This window comes from Fusarium subglutinans, assembly GCF_013396075.1.
Source record: "Fusarium subglutinans strain NRRL 66333 chromosome Unknown NRRL66333_c0000003, whole genome shotgun sequence".
Classification (NCBI taxonomy): domain Eukaryota; kingdom Fungi; phylum Ascomycota; class Sordariomycetes; order Hypocreales; family Nectriaceae; genus Fusarium; species Fusarium subglutinans.
In genome coordinates this window covers 532734-549806 of record NW_023502066.1, presented here as the reverse complement: position 1 = coordinate 549806, position 17073 = coordinate 532734, and the positions used below count along the sequence as shown (strand labels likewise).

Sequence of the window (17073 nt, the reverse complement as noted above, 5' to 3'; positions counted from 1 at the left end):
CCATCCCAGGAAATGTCTCATCTCGTGCTGGTCTGGAACTAAGCATTGGCAGTCATTGATTCTTCAACGAAACCCACAGATATCATGCACCTGATATGTGTGGTAGTTAGCTCAATCATCGGTTCAAAATTACGTTTCTACGACTTAGTTCAAATGTTGTAGTGAGGGATTTCTGGTGCATCATGCTTTTGCCCTAAGAAAGGTCAAGCAAAATGCACGCACCTAAACTTGATTCGACATAATTTTGGTCGCTTTTCTGGGAGAGTGTCTGGATGAGGCAAAAACCTTAGGACTTTGATCCTAAAGCGACGAAGATATTTAGGCAAACCTAGCCTAAGCTTAGAGGAGTCTTTACTAAGGTTATTTTAGTGTTATTTTTTAATGTCTTCAATTTTCTTGCCTCCCTGAGAAGTGTGAATCTAGACCCCTTTTATTTGGAATGAAGAATGGCGCTATCGAGTCCCTTTTCTGGGGCGTCTCCCTTTCTTTCGTTTCTTTTGGCGTTTTGAGACATACAGTTATCTGGCATGGTGTCCAATACGACAAACCACATCAACTAAATATTTCATGTCTCTAGATACCATTGATCGACAGAAAGGATGTTGATTAGTTGACTATGAGACATGGTTTCACATCAGCCTTGCAAAGGGTTGTGTTCATCAAACCTAATCCCTTAATACATGGCTTTGGCCTCCCTTGCTTCGAGTCCCTATTTCCTGTTCGCGACGTCAAAATGCCTTGACCTCAATTGTTCTTTTCTCTCGCAGCCGCAAGAAGATTTCCTTTTATCTAATTCTCGTCGCAGAGTTGGGTATACAAGATGGGTGTAGCATCAACGCTCATGTCGCGATTCTGCAGGATCTTACCACCCGTTACTATCATCACGATATGCTTCTACTCCCTCATCAAACTCTCCCTCTTTTCCAACGCAGTTGCACCCGATCCTGGGAGATGGAAGAATCACGCCTTGGATTTTGTTGATGAAGACGAAGACTACATCCCGACATTCGAGACGACTGTCGTTCCAACACCTCGTCAGACCTCAGCAGCGCATATCGAAGATCTCGAGAATAAGGGAGAGATTGGAGACTTTGCTGATGATGATGAGTTTCTTCCATTTGTTAACATCGAGGACGATGGGGATTGGGATGAGGAGGATCTTCAGGAGATGAGTGGTGAGAAGCATGAGAATGAGACTGTTGATGATGATGATGATGATGATGGAGGCGACTGGTCTAGATTTGCTTACATTCAGTACGTGACGAATGAGGATTATCTGTGCAACTCGGTCATGATATTTGAGGCGCTGCATCGGTTGGGAAGCAAGGCGGACAGGCTGTTGATGTATCCGCAGGAGATGCTTGACCCAGAGGCCGAGCACGCAAGCTCGCATGGTGGAAAGCTTCTCATCAGGGCAAGAGATGAGTATAACGTCACTCTTCAGCCCATTGAGATTCAACACCGCGATGGACAGGACGGTACGTTCATCACAATTTACAACTTCACGATATTCTCTGACTCTTCTTAGAAACCTGGGCCGATTCCTTCACTAAGCTCCTCGCCTTCAACCAAACCCAATACGAACGGGTCCTCTCCCTCGACTCAGACAGCACGGTCCTCCAACACATGGACGAACTCTTCGAACTCCCCCCTTGTCCCGTCGCCATGCCCCGCGCATACTGGCTCTACAACGACAACCCACCCAAGAAGATCCTCTCCTCCCAACTCATGCTGATACAACCCGACGAGGTTGAATTCGAGCGCATTGTCCAGAAGATGAACAGCATTGGACCAAACGACTACGACATGGAGATCGTCAACAGTTTATACCTCGACAGCGCTCTTATCCTGCCTCACAGGAAGTACGACATGCTCACCGCGGAGTTCAGAGCCAAAGACCATTCAGCATATCTCGGTAGTGAGAGGGCACAGTGGGATCCTAACGCTGCACTAAACGAAGCCAAGTTTGTGCATTTTTCGGACTGGCCTGTTCCCAAGCCATGGATTAATGACCCTGAGGTGAGATTGCAGAATCAGCCGGATTGTGCTACGAATGAGACGACTTGTGCGGAGAGGGAGATCTGGAATGGGTTCTATACTGATTTTAGGGATAATAGAGAGGTGAGTTTGATGCTTGTTAAGCTTCGTGAATTACGCTTGCTAACAAGTTGCAGAGAGTTTGTGAGTCTTTTGGATCGCAGAAATGGATACACTGGAAGAGAATGGCAAAGAGGGCTATGTGATTGTTCATGTACACGTAGAAATGTTTGGTGTTTAAGGTGACAAAGGAATAAAATGAGTAAATGTTAGACATTGGCAGACGACCAACCGTGCTATTTTCGCGTGTTTGCAGAGGTTTCCTGTTCTATGTACAGTCTGCAGACTACTGTGTGTAGATGTAGTATTTGGTATTTGTTAACTCTGTGGCCAGATATTCGCTCAGGGGTCGATGTATCTTCATCAATTCTTTTGTCTGGCAACTTCGTCCAGTCGATAATAATTAAGCTGGCATATCACTTCAAAAGACCCAGGTCTAAATCATGATAGTCAGTCTTTACTGTGCCTTTTAAGTCCATATTGTATATATCAATCTTTCTTCCCTTCCGACTCTCAATCCCTAGCATCATATGCATGCTTCCCCAGGAACATCCTATTGTCCCATCGCTACACTGTCGTGTTCTCGATCGTAAAGCCCAATCCTCGTTACTCGAGGACGAGTGTTTCTTACAGCCTGAAAGCTTTGTGTAAAAGATCGGAGGTCAGCTTCTATTTCCCTGTCTCGGCGCTTGTCACTGCCTGACACCGCTCGTTGCCAGAGGTCCAGCCATCATGAATCAGCAGGGCACCTACCAATGTAGGTGGATAATGGAGGCAGAAACCTACAATAAACAAAACCTGAGGTAGTGAAAGCAAGCTTATTCACAGGAATCTCCCATCTTCTCCCCCCTCGGAGAACAACATCGCGTAAACCATCTTTGCCCATCTTTGTCCTGTCTTATCCGCATCAGCTCACAAGCTCGACTCTAGAGACCACTAGAGTCGACTCATCAGTCACTCGAAAGAATCATGGATCTTTTGAAACGGAACAAAACAACAGCCTATGAGGCTACAAAGCTTGAGGACGCCAAGGACCATCCTCTGCGCAAAGACAAGCAACGTTCGGCACGGTATTTCGAACTACTTGAAGCCCGCCGCAAGCTTCCAGTCTCTTTCATGCGGCGGAAATTTCTTAGTGCTTACCATAGTAACAAGGTGATTTTCATTCTTATTCTCTTATCTGCATCCTAACGTTTGCAAGGTTATCGTCCTTTCCAGCGAAACTGGCGCGGGAAAAACCACACAAATTCCCCAGTTTGTCTTTTGGGATGAATACGCCAGCAATAAGAAAATTATCTGTACGCAGCCAAGACGGCTGGCTGCAAGATCTGCAGCTCAGCGAGTTGCGCAAGAGATGGACGTTAAGCTAGGCGAAGAGGTTGGATATTCCATCCGTTTCGACAAACGCACCTCGAAGGAAAATCGTCTCTGCTACGCCACAGATGGGATCCTCCTCCATCAGGCAAAAACAGATCCCATGTTCTCAGACTACGTTAGTCCCCGACGTTCCGTCTTGGTGCACTCACTAACCCATGCTCACTAGGCTTGTGTCATCCTCGACGAAGCACACGAGCGCACCCTCAACACAGACATCTTGATGGCGCTCTTGAAGAAGGCTCTACTTGTCCGCGATGACCTCAAGGTCATCGTCATGTCTGCCACCCTCGAAGTTGACAAGTTTGTGCAATACTTTGTTGGCGCTAAGCGGTTTACTGTGAGCGGTCGCATCTTTCCGATCGAGGTTGGATACATCGAAAATCCAACCCAGGACTACCTATCCCTTGCCCTTCACACTGCCAAACATACCCACGAGCAAGATAACAAAGGTGATATCCTCGTTTTTCTTCCGACAGCAGATGACTGCGAGGAGGCCAGCGCCAAGCTGCGCAAAGCTACGTCTAATCTAGATGTACTGCCACTGTATTCTCTCTTACCCCAACACGAACAAGACAGAGTGTTCAAGTGATCGGACAAGAGACGATGTATACTTGCGACAAAAATCGCAGAGGCGAGCATCACAATCGATGGTGTTGTTTACGTGATTGGTAAGTCATCCACTTCCGTTCGTCTGCTACCTTCAGTGGACAAGGCCGGATCTTTGTTCGCTTCTGGTCACTAACAACACTGCTAGATACTGGCCTGGTAAAGGAGCCCGGATCTCACCCTCGACTTGGATGTGATACCCTTAGAACGACGCCTATATCCAAAGCGTCAGCGCGGCAGCGTGCTGGGCGCGCCGGCCGTACCAGGCCAGGCTTCTGTTATCGGATGTACACGAAGAAGCATTTTGACGAGATCCTTCTTCCTTCAACACCGCCCAGTATCCTCCAAAGTAACCTGTCAGAAATGGTACTGAAACTCAAAGCTCTAGGCTTTCACGATCTCGCGAACTTCGACTTTATTGACCCTCCCCATCCGGAACCCATCTTCCGTGCGTTTGAAGATCTCCTTTGGATGTAAGTACCAACATCTGGCTTGTGATACTTTGCTGAGACAGATATCAGGGGTTTCTTGGATGAAGAAGGCTCAATTACGATCAAAGGCAAACTGGCCGCAAAGCTGCCAATCCACCCGGCTTGGTATAACGCTTTCGCCGAGGCGTCGAGCCTGGGATGTGGTGACGAAATGATTACAATTGCTGCACTTGAGAGCACCCAGCAGTCGATGTTTCTTCGCCCCCAGCCTTTTCGTTATGCGGCGGACTTGGCCCGCCAACGCTTCTTTTGTCCGGTGTCGGATCAGATGACCCTCATGAATGCATTTCATTCGTACGTCAGAACCAAAAATCAGTTCCAGGATCTTATGGGTAAGGACGCTGATAAGGCTGTGGACGAATGGTGTGCGGACGCATTCATCAACCGAGGTGTTTTGGAGGAGGCGGTCAGGCTACGACAGCAATTGGAAGAATCCTTCCAATATCTTTTCGGTAAACAGCCTGCCGTCTCGGACTTCCTGAGTCCCGACTACGATGTCAACATCCGCAAAGCACTGGCTCGCTCGTTCTTTTACCGTTCCGCCATCCGTGACCCAGCTGGCCGAGACTGGTACAGGACTGTCCATGGCAACTGGCCAGCTGGCCTCGATCCTGATAGCAGCCTGGTCGGATGTCGCCATGAATGGGTCATCTATGGTGGCTTTTCTTACAACGCCTATCAATACCTGTCTTCAGTCACAGCTGTTGATCCGAAATGGTTAATAGTAAGTTATACGCCTCTTCAACACCTTCGGACTGCAAGAAATTGACAAGAAATTATAGGATCTCGACTATTTCCAAGATGCCAATCTGGCGAAGAGAGGAGACGGGAGGCTGAAACAGCCACAAGTCTTTCACTCGCTCGCCAAAGCTCGTGAAGCTCAAAAGGGCAACACTCCTGTTTAAGGCTTTGTTTCCTCAACTGTGCAATCGTTCTTGCGGATGTGCATCGACACTGGATATTCGCTTACGCTCCATTACGGTCCTTCTACACAACTCATCTGGCCTACCTATTGGTTAAGGCCCTTAGTTTTAACTCCCTCGTGCCGCCAACGGGTGGTTATACTCAAGAATGAGCTTGAAACACTCTCATGATCTTTTTTCTTTCTGTTCTGATCCTTCGCAAAGTCTATCCTTTTGCTTCTGAGTCTCTGTGTCTTACCAGAGCTGCCTCTGACATTCGCATGAGGGATGATAACGATTCGTGGTACGGTCATGTCTACCTAATATCTGCCGACAAATGTGTTTATGGGACCGCTCTCCTCCTTGTACACGGCCGTTTGGATGGGAACTCCTGAGCATTGATGAGTTGTAATACATGTACGTAGGCCTTTCCATTAGATAATTAAGGACTGTTTGTTGCCCCATTTAGTTTATTCATTGTATATGTGTGATACTAGCACGTTTGAGAGAAACAGCTCAACCAAAGGCTTTCCTACCGATAAAAAGCACATATGAGGAATTCGGAAGCTAAAAAGATGACTCTGTATTCAAGTCTTGCATCACTTTTATAGAATATCAATCTTTCTCGAAGCACTTCTCATTAGCTTCCCAACGAGGGGTGAAAAGGAACGACTTTTGGTACTGCTACTTCATCCTCCGCAGCCCATGTCACCTATCTCCTCCATTGCCACCCCATTTACATCCCCTTCTTCACCCTCTCAGCCTCCTGAACCTCTGCAAAAGCCCTCTTTGTTTGAACAACGCTATGAACCACACAAACCATCGGAACAACAATCCAGATCGCATTACAGAAAACATAATACATGTAAAAGTAAAACTGCTCCGGGCGACAGTACACAATGCGATGAACAATCTCGTTGAAGTAGCAGGTACCAAAGTACAGCAGATCGCCGTAGATTTGTCCAACACTGATGATCAGCTGGATCGGGTGTCGCAGAGGATGTTGCTTGACGATACTCCATGCGCAAAAGAACGACATAGGACCCCAGAGGAAGGCGGTTATGGCTTCCATGGGGACGAGGAAGGAATCTTGGGTAAGGTAGCGAGAGTCTGAGAGGGAGTATTCTTTCCAGAGCTGGGCGAAGAGGAACTGTCTGCTGGAGATGTCGGCGAAGTTGACGGCGAAGTAACCTGATTGATCCATTAGCGCCACTACCAACTCGGTATCAGAAGGGGAGTAAGTACCCTCGAAGAACAAATGGATGCATCCGCAGAGGGCGAACCAGAGTGTCATGAAGATCTCCGTCTTTGATAGCTTTCGACGAGATTGTTGGATCAGCGATAGTGTGACTCCGAGAATGACACTTGCGCCGACGACGAAGGATGCTACGAGGGCGCGGGAGGATAGTGTGTTGGCGGCATATTGAGGAAGGGCTGCGTTCAATGGCCAGAATGGATGGAGGGGAATTTTGGCTGTTGCGTTGGCGCTTTCGATGAGACTGTCCATTGTGTCTGTATTTGCGTAAGAAGTGAAGTCGAAGTGGAAGAGCGACAAGTTGAAGTTGTTGTAGTTTGTAAGACGAAGCTGAGTACGTCTCTCTTAAATACTCCAATCAACTCAAGTCTGTAGCTTAGGTACACAAATTGATTCACTACAGCCTTACTCCTTCCCTCCACCCAAACATCTTACACCGTTTACAGTGGCGTCTTGGCAACATCGGAAACTCCAGATCCGCCATCGAACCATTTCCATCCCCACGACAGAAGGATTATCTCTCAACTCTCCCATTGGTCAATCTGGAATGAATATCGGAAAAAATAAATGGGAAGCGGGAATCTCGGGGCCCGTTCGTCGATCTTACATATTCTTTGAGGTTGCAGATGCGAATACGAACGCGTCACTCGAATACGAAAATGTCGATACGCTGTTGTGATTGACTCTTTTTCTACCCAAACACCACAGTCTCGGATTTCACTTCTCCAAAAACCCCAATATCATCTCCTGAACTCATTATAAGCGATAACTCAAGCCTCTTCTCAACCGCATCAACCATCACCAACGTCTCCCTCATTCTCATCCTCTCCGGAACCCTCTCTATGCCCGCCCAACTTGTCTTCGCAGGGATATCCTGCGTCTCCGCCCACGCCTCCCAAGGAACATCCTCCATCGCCTCCAACGGAGAAGCCAAATCGCTAGCAAAGTACTTCTGCCCTTCAATCTCCATTATTCGCTGACCTACTGCTGCTGCACCGTCGCTGTGCCACATTCCTTCTTGGCGTTTGATCTTGTAGAGGAAACTAATCGCACGACGACGTAGCCAGGGATGCCGACAGCGCTGGGTGACCATGAAGACGGGCACTATGAAGCCTGATTCTAAAGATAGAGGGGATTGGACTTGGGAGGGTGGTGTGTTGGACCAGAGTGTTTCTGCGAGTGTGAGGATGCGTTCGTAGTGGCCTAGGAATCTGTCCCATCGTGTTTCTGGGCCGAAAGCGCCTCCTGATAGGAACATGCGTAGCATTGTGTGATACATTCTGATGGACACGGCGCCTGTTTCGTCGTGTGGATTCGGGTGCTTCCTCTCGAACTGGGCCATCTTGTTCTCCCACGAGGCGAGGTCCTCCATTGTGAGATGCAGCATCACGAGGTCTTTCGCAGCACCCTCTTCATCTCCTGGTGCCGTCGTCTCAGACAACATCATAAGTCTTCTCATCATTCCGAACAACGCCGTGCCTGCTTGTCCATAGCTCTCTATCTCCGCGGTCTTCATGTACTCATCGATCCACACCGTTCTCGGCGCAAGTTTATAAGGATACGGCGCTGATGAATCGGAGAATGTCATGGCCATCAAGTCCAACCGCGTCAATATCTCCGCAGCACCTGATGTCTCGGAGCCATGTCCTGCTTGACTCAGCAACCGATGACCAGCCATGATGTGGACTTGACTTTCGGACCATCGACCCATCATGTTTGTAACGGACAGAAGCGCAAGACTCAATGCGAGCAGTTGTGTTGGATCCTTCACATCTCGCGCGCACGTTATCGCGCGTCCATAATTCTCATTTGCCTGCGACCACAATTTCTCACCGCTGTGACACCCACGACCTTGCCAGAACAACTCATGCCGTTGATGCAGCGCGCCCAGAGCTAGTGTAGCGTGCCATACTGCTGGCTCAGAATGTGCAAGCTGGAGCAACTCTCTCGTCCAGAACTGCGATGGTATAAACGATGCAGTCGACGGCGCTGTTAATGTGCGAAACACATCGAACAGGGTAAGATTCGTCGGTGACGCTGAACGACTTCTATCCCATGGATACTGAGATAATGCTTGCGAGATTGGTCCAATTACTGACATCTGGCGTGCTGCCTCTGCAAGTTGACGTCGTGTAACCATTGAATCCTCGGGGAGATATCCATCGCATTGACGTTTAGAAGTTAAACATCTTTGACACGACGGTTTCGCCAAGTCGCATTTTACACGACGAATGCTGGCCCCATTAGTCAAAGACTTAGGCTCGCGAAATACCAACACTTACCGACATGTAATGCACCCATTCCCTGCTTTTCTTGGCATGATTTTAGTTAGAGGCTTGAATTATTGAAGAGATTGGGATTACAGGCTGGGCTGACATTTGTATATTCCATCTTCAGCACAGCCACGTATAGGTTGCCGTGAAGTGGGCTATGAACCAGGATCTGTCACTAAGTCACAATTATGCGTCGTCAGATTCAAGGCTATGCTGTGGCTTTTTAAGCATAAGTGCATGGCGAAGGTCTGAGGACAACATTTCAGGACTAGAAATATCGCTCCAAGATTCGACTCTGTTCATAAGTTTATAGCAAATTAATCCCGAATAGCTCAATTGTTTTGATCACAAAGGATCAAACTCCCAATTGTTCCCCTTTGCCTTGAAGGAACGGTGATCGACGGTGCAGATTGGCTCAGCCCTACCCGGCAGTAGCACGCCCCAAACGACCCATGTACAACACAACACTGGCTTTATCAACGCCACTGCCAGGATGCGATGAAGAAGCCAATTAAGAACAATAATATGCAACAATTTATTTGGAGTCAGCCTCATGCCCACAATCTGCAGGTGCCTGGCTCACCCTAAAGGAGGTATGAGAGTGAGCGAGTTCCGGCATATTTCGCCGGTCGGCTGGAGAGCAAATGGGTACACATCTTCACTTTGATCCCTGCTATAGAAAGTAAAGACAGAGCCAATTTGTCCTGAAGATCACAGCTAGTCTTAAATCAGTGGTTCGCCGTCAGTCTAAGGTTGAATTTGAGGCCCCCGAATGCTAGCTGCACCGCCACCACATGTTAAAAGGTACAGGCCTAACTCACCCGCATACCCCTGAAAGGGACGTCTTCCCTTTTGGTCCTGTCGCATCTCAACACTACGGAGTACACAACACAGCAATATGTATGACATGCGGGGTAAGGTCAGCTGGCGTTACTCTTACTGTAATAAAGTCAGACATGGGCTCTTTTCTCGCTGAGGGATTGTCAGGCTCTGGTGCCTTTGAATTCTTATCCGTCTTCTTTATTTTCTCATTGTTTCCTATTTCTAATGATACAAAATGCCATTCTCTAGAATCCTGAGTTTCCAGGATGACAAATGGAACAACCCTGAAGACTCTATAGGTACATTCATCGGATTCTTGCGTGGTGGCAGGTATCGCTGTTGGGAGGCAGTTGGTCCAGCCCGTCTGGCGTTTAGCGAATTGAGCCCAGACATTAAAAATTGTCTTGAGACTTCCAACATCCCCCCTGCTGATATAGTGTCGTGGTCTATCTATATGGTTGGACATACCGAGGAGAACGCAGCACCGGAGATTTTGATTTGCTCCACGGACTCGAAGACGCGTAAGAAGTTGAGGAAACTCATCAGAGACAGTAAGATCATGGACAAATACCCTGGTATAGGACTTGGGGATGTTTCGGCATTACCCGACCGCCCTGTCATCAGAGAGTTACCTTAAGAAGCTATAGAGGCTCTCCTCCCTCTTGGTTATGGTGTCGATGGAGCAGTTCTGGCTGACGGACCAGAACCTGCGCTGGGAAAGTGAATCTTTGTCGTCAACCCGCACGACTTCTCCTTACGCCCAGCAACAACCGGCCCGATCATATTGCAAGATGGCAAATGCTACCAGGTCCCTGACCGAAGGTAATCCGTCATTGGACTACGCTCTCATTGAGACCTCAAGCAGGGTCAAAGCGCTGAGAAGTCGTCCGTGATCACAGGCTCTCTGGTCTCGAATATTGAGGAGATAGAGTTAGACGACATCAGTATTGTTGCTACGACATCGCCAGGTTCCCAAGTCGGAGGGCGACTTACCGCCACACCATCCTAAATTCGCCTTCCTGAACAGGTCACCTTTCAAGAAGTTTTCCCCATACAATTGGATAAGCCTTTACACGATGGAGATTGCGGAACTGCAGTCTTTGGTAGATACGATAACCGCTTTTATGGTCACATCGTTGCCGGTGCCCTGGGACGAGCATCGCCTACCTTGTTCCAGCTGGGAAGATTTCCAGAGACTTTTAAGCTCGCCTTGGCGTTGGCCTCATGTGGATGCCGCAGCAAGAGGAGCAAGGACAACACTCAACGGGTGATTTGTAGCTGAGCACAGGATTACACCCTGACTCAACGAACCCCGGCATATTGTCGATCAGAAACCTTGGCGCTTTCGAGCTGGAAGAGCTACAGCGTGATAGGCTTCATGAGTCCAACATCGAAGTCCAACAATGGCTCCAGCAACAACCCAGGTCTCAGCCATCCCGACTTATACTCGAACACAAGACAAGATACCACGACAGTGGAAACCATGATGAGGGAAGGCCCGAAAAACTCGCTGCCCTCTCGAGACTGGTCAACTATTTCAGCCGCTTCATCCGGACCTCAACCACGCAATAAAGACACAGGACCGACTGCTTCGCTAGGGTAAAACTTAAGTTGGCTCCAGCTAGCTGCAGTACTCTCGCAAGAAGCGTGGGTCGATGTAACACAGGACACTCAACGCCGAACTTATGATATTCTACCTTCACCTTCTCATATCGACCCTGGCTCATCAATTGCACAACGGGGTGAGGCAACAGGTAGTCTTTCACGCAGACCAGTTCTGCCTCAGGATTTTGCAGATGCTTCTGAAACCTGCTTCTTGTGGCTGTTCGACCCGAAGCGATTCTCGTCAGTTGGCACGCATGCATATAGCGGCCAGAGTTCCAAAATATCACATCTTATCTCACATGCCATCGATCACCATGGGCTCATTCGTAGATGCAACCCGCAGTATATAGCTCGCAAATACTCAGCAGGCTGTCAGAGCTCTAATCCATTTGTGAAAGTGGAAGGCGACCGCGTGAAATGCAGTTCGCTATCTGAATGGAATGATAGAGACTTTGCAGGCTTCAGACGCCATGGTGTTGCTGTTTGTTTGCGTTGCTGGCGCAAGTTTGACAAGAAGGAAATGAAAGAGCACATGGCTGGACGGCAAATATCAAAAGCAATTTGGCCAGGATCAGACGGGCAGCGACAGTCGACAATCCATACGCAACAATATCTATGTATGGTCTTTCACTAGTTCCAAACATCGCTGGCCAGTCAATGGGGCTTTTGCATAACAGCGTGAATGACTTCATACGGAGGACTCCCGCCCTTCAACCCACAAGCGAAGTGGTAGAACCTCCGCTTCGTCGACCAGAGGAACGACTCTAGGAATTGGCGCTCGAAAGCATGATTTTGGCCGACTAGCATGAGAAGGATACAGGCTATTATTCAACAGCAAGTCGGGACACTGTGCTTAACATCCTTGACACAGTAGATTAAACGAGACGTTTAAGTGACCAGCTGACCCGAAAGCATGTTTCTTTTATTGCTTGGGATGAATCTCCTTTTCGGATGAGTTTGGGTCCGCCCGTGTGATGTTCTTCTGGACTTTTGCCTGCTTGGGTGATGGTTAAGATAGGCACTTTCATTATTATCCTGTACTCACTCCGTGACTGAACTAAGCTCACGGTGTATTATGTATTATGAATCAGGAGGGGAATTACTCTAGGAAACTAGTTGGCACGCATATTTCAGAATTTTTGTGTTCCTCAGTCAGGCTCGGGCTACGAAGTTCCAGAGCTTACTTTTACTTTCTTCAGATTTGTTTTCTTAGTTGGCAGAATCCCCCTTTCTCTATCTTTACGTCCCCTTCGATAGTTGTAACCGTAAGACAGTCTCCTTGCATCCAGTCACACCAACACAAAAACTCAATGTTCAATGCAATTCATCATTCATAAATGGGTATCAAGTTCTATAATTCACTCTCCTTCTCCTTCTTCTTCGCCCTCAGAACAGCCGCGTGCTGTTTCGTATGAAACTTCACATCATCTGGATACCGCGGATTCCACACAGTATTGCACACCTTGCACTCCGAAAACGCTGCTTGCAAGGATAAATTCAGTGTCGTTTGTACGGTTGGTGTTTTCGTCTTCCCTCTCTTTCCTGGCTTTGAGTCGTTTGTGTTCTGTTCTCGATTCAAGGAGCTCTCTTGAACAGCGGGCCGAGTGGATCTGGTGCCAGAATCTTCGGCTTCTGTATCCTCGCCTTGTATATCACCTCCCGTGTTCTCGTCATCTAGTAATGGGGTTGATGTACCGCGGAAGCGTAATAAGCGCGGTTTCTTTCGGGGTTCTATCTTTGGGGGTTGTGGTGGTGAGGATGGGGGTGTCGATTCGGGTTGAGGCTCGTCGCTCTTTGGACTGGAAGTAACTGTAGATGATGGAGGTACAGGTTTGAAGAAGTTCAGTATTGACCCCTTCTTGACTGGCTCGGCGATAATTTTGTTCGTTGTTGTCGATTCAGGTGTGTTCTTCGCCTCTTTCGTGACCTTCTTCAGCGGCGCCGTGTCTGTGCCTTTGGATGTCGGCTCAGAAGTTGTTGCTTCTGCTGATAACCTTCGTTTCTTGGTGTTTGGCTCTTTCGGCGAATCGTCTCGAATGCTTCGTTTGCCATATGTTCGTAATGGTTTGGCGCGTGATCGCGATACCGATGGCGCTGGGCTTGCACACCTGATTGAGTCAGCACATCTCCACTGACACGATAAGAGCTGAAGAATCGTACATTGTGAGGGTTCGCGCTTCAATTAATTATCATGCTGTCCGACATCAACCCAAATCTGTGTTGCTATCGTGTGGTGATGCACTTGAACAGGCTACACTGCAGTCCCGTATAAAGTCGGGTGAGTATAAAAGGTTATATACAATTAATATGAGGAAAAAAAGAGACCGGAAGAATGAAAGAAATAAGTTAACTAAATGAACAATGGATCAAGTCTTGACCTCGAAATTGAGGCGTGTCGAGGAGAGAAACAATTAAAGTGACAGAAGCCCCACTAAACTGGGAAGACGCGTCGAGACGCGTCTGGCGCGCAGTCACATGGTCCCGAGCCATGATATCACCGCCATCATGACTGCTACCCAATGCCTGTGCTTTTGCTCGAAGTCATGAACATGCTGTTGCCGAGTAAAGTTTCTGTATCGAATCTGGGAATTGCGAAGAAGCTTCGATATCGATATCGATGCGAAGCGAATATCGCAGTGCCAGTTATGAAGCTGATATTCTCATTCTCTCGTAATTAAATATTAATATTGCAGTATATGCTTAGATTATGTCTCGACCTTCGCTTCCATCTTTCGTTTCCTCACTCCATCTTCCGTCCTATCCTTCTCCTTGATCAAAACACTCTTCTCGTCCTCGTCCTTCCCCAGCACCCAACTCTCAACAACCTCCCTGACCTCCTTTACCTTCCCATGCTTCTTCCTCCCCTGGTCCATCTTCCAAATATACGCATTATACACCACAACCTCCGCTATAGCAACGAGAATACTCCCCCCCATCGTCAGAAACATGCGTGCCGGCAAACTCCACCACCGCGCTGTAACCCATAATGTTCCCGCGACGCCGGCGATGCTGACGAGGAAGTTGATGATCAGCGTGACTTGCTTGTGCACTTCTTCCATCGCCATGTCGTCGTCGCCGAGGTCTGCGGAAGATGTTGGTCGGTTTGCGGCGGCGAAGGAGGCGGCGCTGGAAGGGAAGTGGTCTTTGAAGGTTTCGTGTTGGGGAGGGGGGTTTATCATTCGTTCGTAGCTACGGGCTTCTTCTTCACGGCGAAGACGGGCCATTAGGGCTTTGTATTCAGGGGACTGCAGTTTTCAGTATGAGGAAAGGAGAAGAGGAGAGATTTGGGATGGCTTACGGGTTCGGGTTTGGGAGGCGGAGGAGGGATGTAGACGGATGCGCCGCGGAGGAGTTGTTCGAGGGAGAAGTTTGAGCTGCCTTGGGCTTTCAGTTGTTTCCACAGATCAACTATTTGGCCATGCGATATGGGATTTCCAAGTTTCGGGTCGTCCAAGGTAGGTTCTTGGGTAGATTCTTGGGTGGGTTGCTGTGATTCTTGTTCCTCTGTTTCGTCGTGATCTTCGATTTGTGGTGTTTCTGTAGCTTCGACAAGCGACAACGCCTCCAGAATAGAGGACGTCATTGTAAGTAGCACCATGGTGCACCTCCTAAACAAATTATTGTGTTAAAATAGCCGGTACAAGCTCAGTAGTAGCAACGTCGTCATGAACTGATGTTGATGCTTGACTGAAACGTATCAAAGGCCAAAGCTTGGTCAACAGGCATCTGCTATTTCCAGGCCAGTTCCGTAGCGATTCATCCGCTGACGCTTAGCTCAACGGCCCCATACCCAATCCGTCCAATCACATCCTGCCTTTTGACGGCCTGTTATCGGCTGCTCGCCGAACGGACCCGCAATCCCCCCGGCTTAGCAGAACACAGCTAGAGCTGGAAAAGTTTAGAGAATCGGATCAATCGAGAATCCAACAGCCATCGAACAAAATTTCCCTCGCCATTGACGATCTGAAAAACTACCAACCCGCCTACGAACGACCCGGACAAAGCGATACAATTAAACGAATGCCGTTATAACAGTCGATTCATTCACTTCGGGAATTTATCCATATAGCTCCGCTACGATGCTCCGTCCGGGGGCCTCGGTGGTGCGCGGCACCATGAACAGACAGGCCTTGTGGACGAGGACAAGTCCTGCTGCTCCAGCTTGCGCTCTGTGCAGACAATTGACTGTCAGTCGATCTCCCTCGAGGATACACAGCGCTTCGTTGCATACTAGTCCTCGAAGGGACTCAGCCTGGGGTGCGGCTGTTCAGGTCGCTTCCAATGTCGTAAGCAATGTCGTTAAGAAGGCTTCCAAGGATGCAATGCATGTCGATCCTCTGCGGACTGTCGCCAAAGAGATGAAGTTCCTCACGGGCAATATTCGAAAACTCCTCGGTTCAGGCCATCCTTCGCTTGACCGTGCTGCCAAATATTATACCCAGGCTGAGGGCAAGCATGTCAGACCATTGATCGTTCTCCTCATGAGTAGAGCTACATATCTCTGCCCAAAGACTCCTCCTACGGCTCCTATAGTTACCCACCGTGGCGTCGACACCTCGATATCGCCAGCTCAGATCCTCGCCGATGTGAACCCTTCTGCTCAGCCTCTATCATCTCTCGAACAAGAAGTCCCCGATGCAAACTCCGATATTCTTCCCAGCCAACGACGACTTGCCGAAATCACGGAGCTGATCCACACGGCCTCTCTTCTTCACGATGACGTTATCGATCACTCTATTTCTCGACGTGGTTCGCCCTCGGCAAATTTGGAATTTGGCAACAAGATGGCTGTTCTGGCGGGTGACTTCCTGCTGGGCAGGGCATCTGTTGCGCTGGCTCGTCTTCGAAACCCAGAGGTTGTCGAGCTTCTGGCTACTGTTATCGCTAACCTCGTAGAGGGCGAGTTCATGCAGCTCAAGAACACAGAGCGGGACGAGAGGAATCCCAAGTGGTCGGAGGAGACCGTCACATACTACCTGCAAAAGACGTACCTTAAGACCGCATCGCTTATCTCAAAGTCTTGCCGAGCTGCCGCTTTGCTGGGTAACACGGATGCTGTGACAGTCGACGCCGCTTACTCGTATGGACGAAACCTGGGACTGGCTTTCCAGTTGGTAGACGACCTTTTGGACTATACACAGAGCGGATCGGATCTGGGTAAGCCTGCGGGGGCAGATTTGGAGCTGGGTCTCGCGACAGCACCGCTGCTGTTTGCCTGGAAGCAGATGCCGGAACTCGGAGCCCTCGTTGGCCGCAAGTTTGCCCAGGAGGGTGACGTACAAAGGGTAAGTTAGGCTGCATTCACTCTTTGTTCTTCTGACGAATCACATCTGTTGGAGATAATCCATGCTAATAACCAATGGTGCAGGCACGTGAGTTGGTTCTTCAGAGCGACGGCATTGAGCAGACGAGGGCTCTTGCGCAAGAATACGTGGATAAAGCTATTGCCTCGATTGCGGAATTCCCCGAGAGTGAGGCTAAGGACGGATTGATCGAGATGGCGCATAAGTCGCTCAAGCGACAGAAGTAACGGGCATACCTACACTAAGGAGATGAAAAAGGCGGGATATACGCCGTGTACGAATATCACATCACATCGCATCACATTTATTCTTTTTTCATTTTTTTTTCATGACGGAGGACAA

The 17073-nt window shown here is 48.7% G+C and overlaps 7 protein-coding genes across 7 annotated transcripts; 3 read left to right on the top strand and 4 right to left on the bottom strand.

Annotated features, from left to right (window-relative positions):
* Positions 1-820: 820 nt before the first annotated feature.
* Positions 821-5476, top strand: FSUBG_776 (glucose n-acetyltransferase 1; the record flags this gene model as incomplete). Its single annotated transcript, XM_036686096.1, has 11 exons — positions 821-1478; positions 1529-2019; positions 2074-2121; positions 2175-2181; positions 3098-3252; positions 3299-3589; positions 3641-3923; positions 4104-4142; positions 4229-4553; positions 4602-5295; positions 5354-5476. The coding sequence occupies 11 exons, from the start codon at positions 821-823 to the stop codon at positions 5474-5476; spliced, it is 3114 nt and encodes a 1037-aa protein (XP_036543792.1).
* A 733-nt stretch (positions 5477-6209) lies between these two features.
* Positions 6210-6980, bottom strand: FSUBG_775 (emopamil-binding protein; the record flags this gene model as incomplete). Its single annotated transcript, XM_036686086.1, has 1 exon — positions 6210-6980. The coding sequence occupies one exon, from the start codon at positions 6978-6980 to the stop codon at positions 6210-6212; it is 771 nt and encodes a 256-aa protein (XP_036543791.1).
* Positions 6981-7419: 439 nt separating this feature from the next.
* FSUBG_774 (uncharacterized protein) lies at positions 7420-8868 on the bottom strand (the record flags this gene model as incomplete). The annotated part of the gene is made up of 1 exon (XM_036686075.1): positions 7420-8868. One exon carries the CDS (start codon positions 8866-8868, stop codon positions 7420-7422), a length of 1449 nt encoding a protein of 482 aa, XP_036543790.1.
* Positions 8869-10058: 1190 nt separating this feature from the next.
* On the top strand, positions 10059-10460 carry FSUBG_773 (PNG1 with de-n-glycosylation function (n-glycanase); the record flags this gene model as incomplete). The annotated part of the gene is made up of 1 exon (XM_036686064.1): positions 10059-10460. The coding sequence occupies one exon, from the start codon at positions 10059-10061 to the stop codon at positions 10458-10460; it is 402 nt and encodes a 133-aa protein (XP_036543789.1).
* A 2319-nt stretch (positions 10461-12779) lies between these two features.
* Positions 12780-13590, bottom strand: FSUBG_772 (vacuolar er assembly vma12; the record flags this gene model as incomplete). Its single annotated transcript, XM_036686053.1, has 2 exons — positions 12780-13527; positions 13565-13590. The coding sequence occupies 2 exons, from the start codon at positions 13588-13590 to the stop codon at positions 12780-12782; spliced, it is 774 nt and encodes a 257-aa protein (XP_036543788.1).
* Positions 13591-14133: 543 nt separating this feature from the next.
* On the bottom strand, positions 14134-15026 carry FSUBG_771 (vacuolar er assembly vma12; the record flags this gene model as incomplete). The annotated part of the gene is made up of 2 exons (XM_036686042.1): positions 14134-14673; positions 14727-15026. 2 exons carry the CDS (start codon positions 15024-15026, stop codon positions 14134-14136), a joined length of 840 nt encoding a protein of 279 aa, XP_036543787.1.
* A 481-nt stretch (positions 15027-15507) lies between these two features.
* Positions 15508-16958, top strand: FSUBG_770 (hexaprenyl pyrophosphate synthase mitochondrial; the record flags this gene model as incomplete). The annotated part of the gene is made up of 2 exons (XM_036686031.1): positions 15508-16713; positions 16797-16958. The coding sequence occupies 2 exons, from the start codon at positions 15508-15510 to the stop codon at positions 16956-16958; spliced, it is 1368 nt and encodes a 455-aa protein (XP_036543786.1).
* Between the last annotated feature and the right edge of the window lie 115 nt (positions 16959-17073).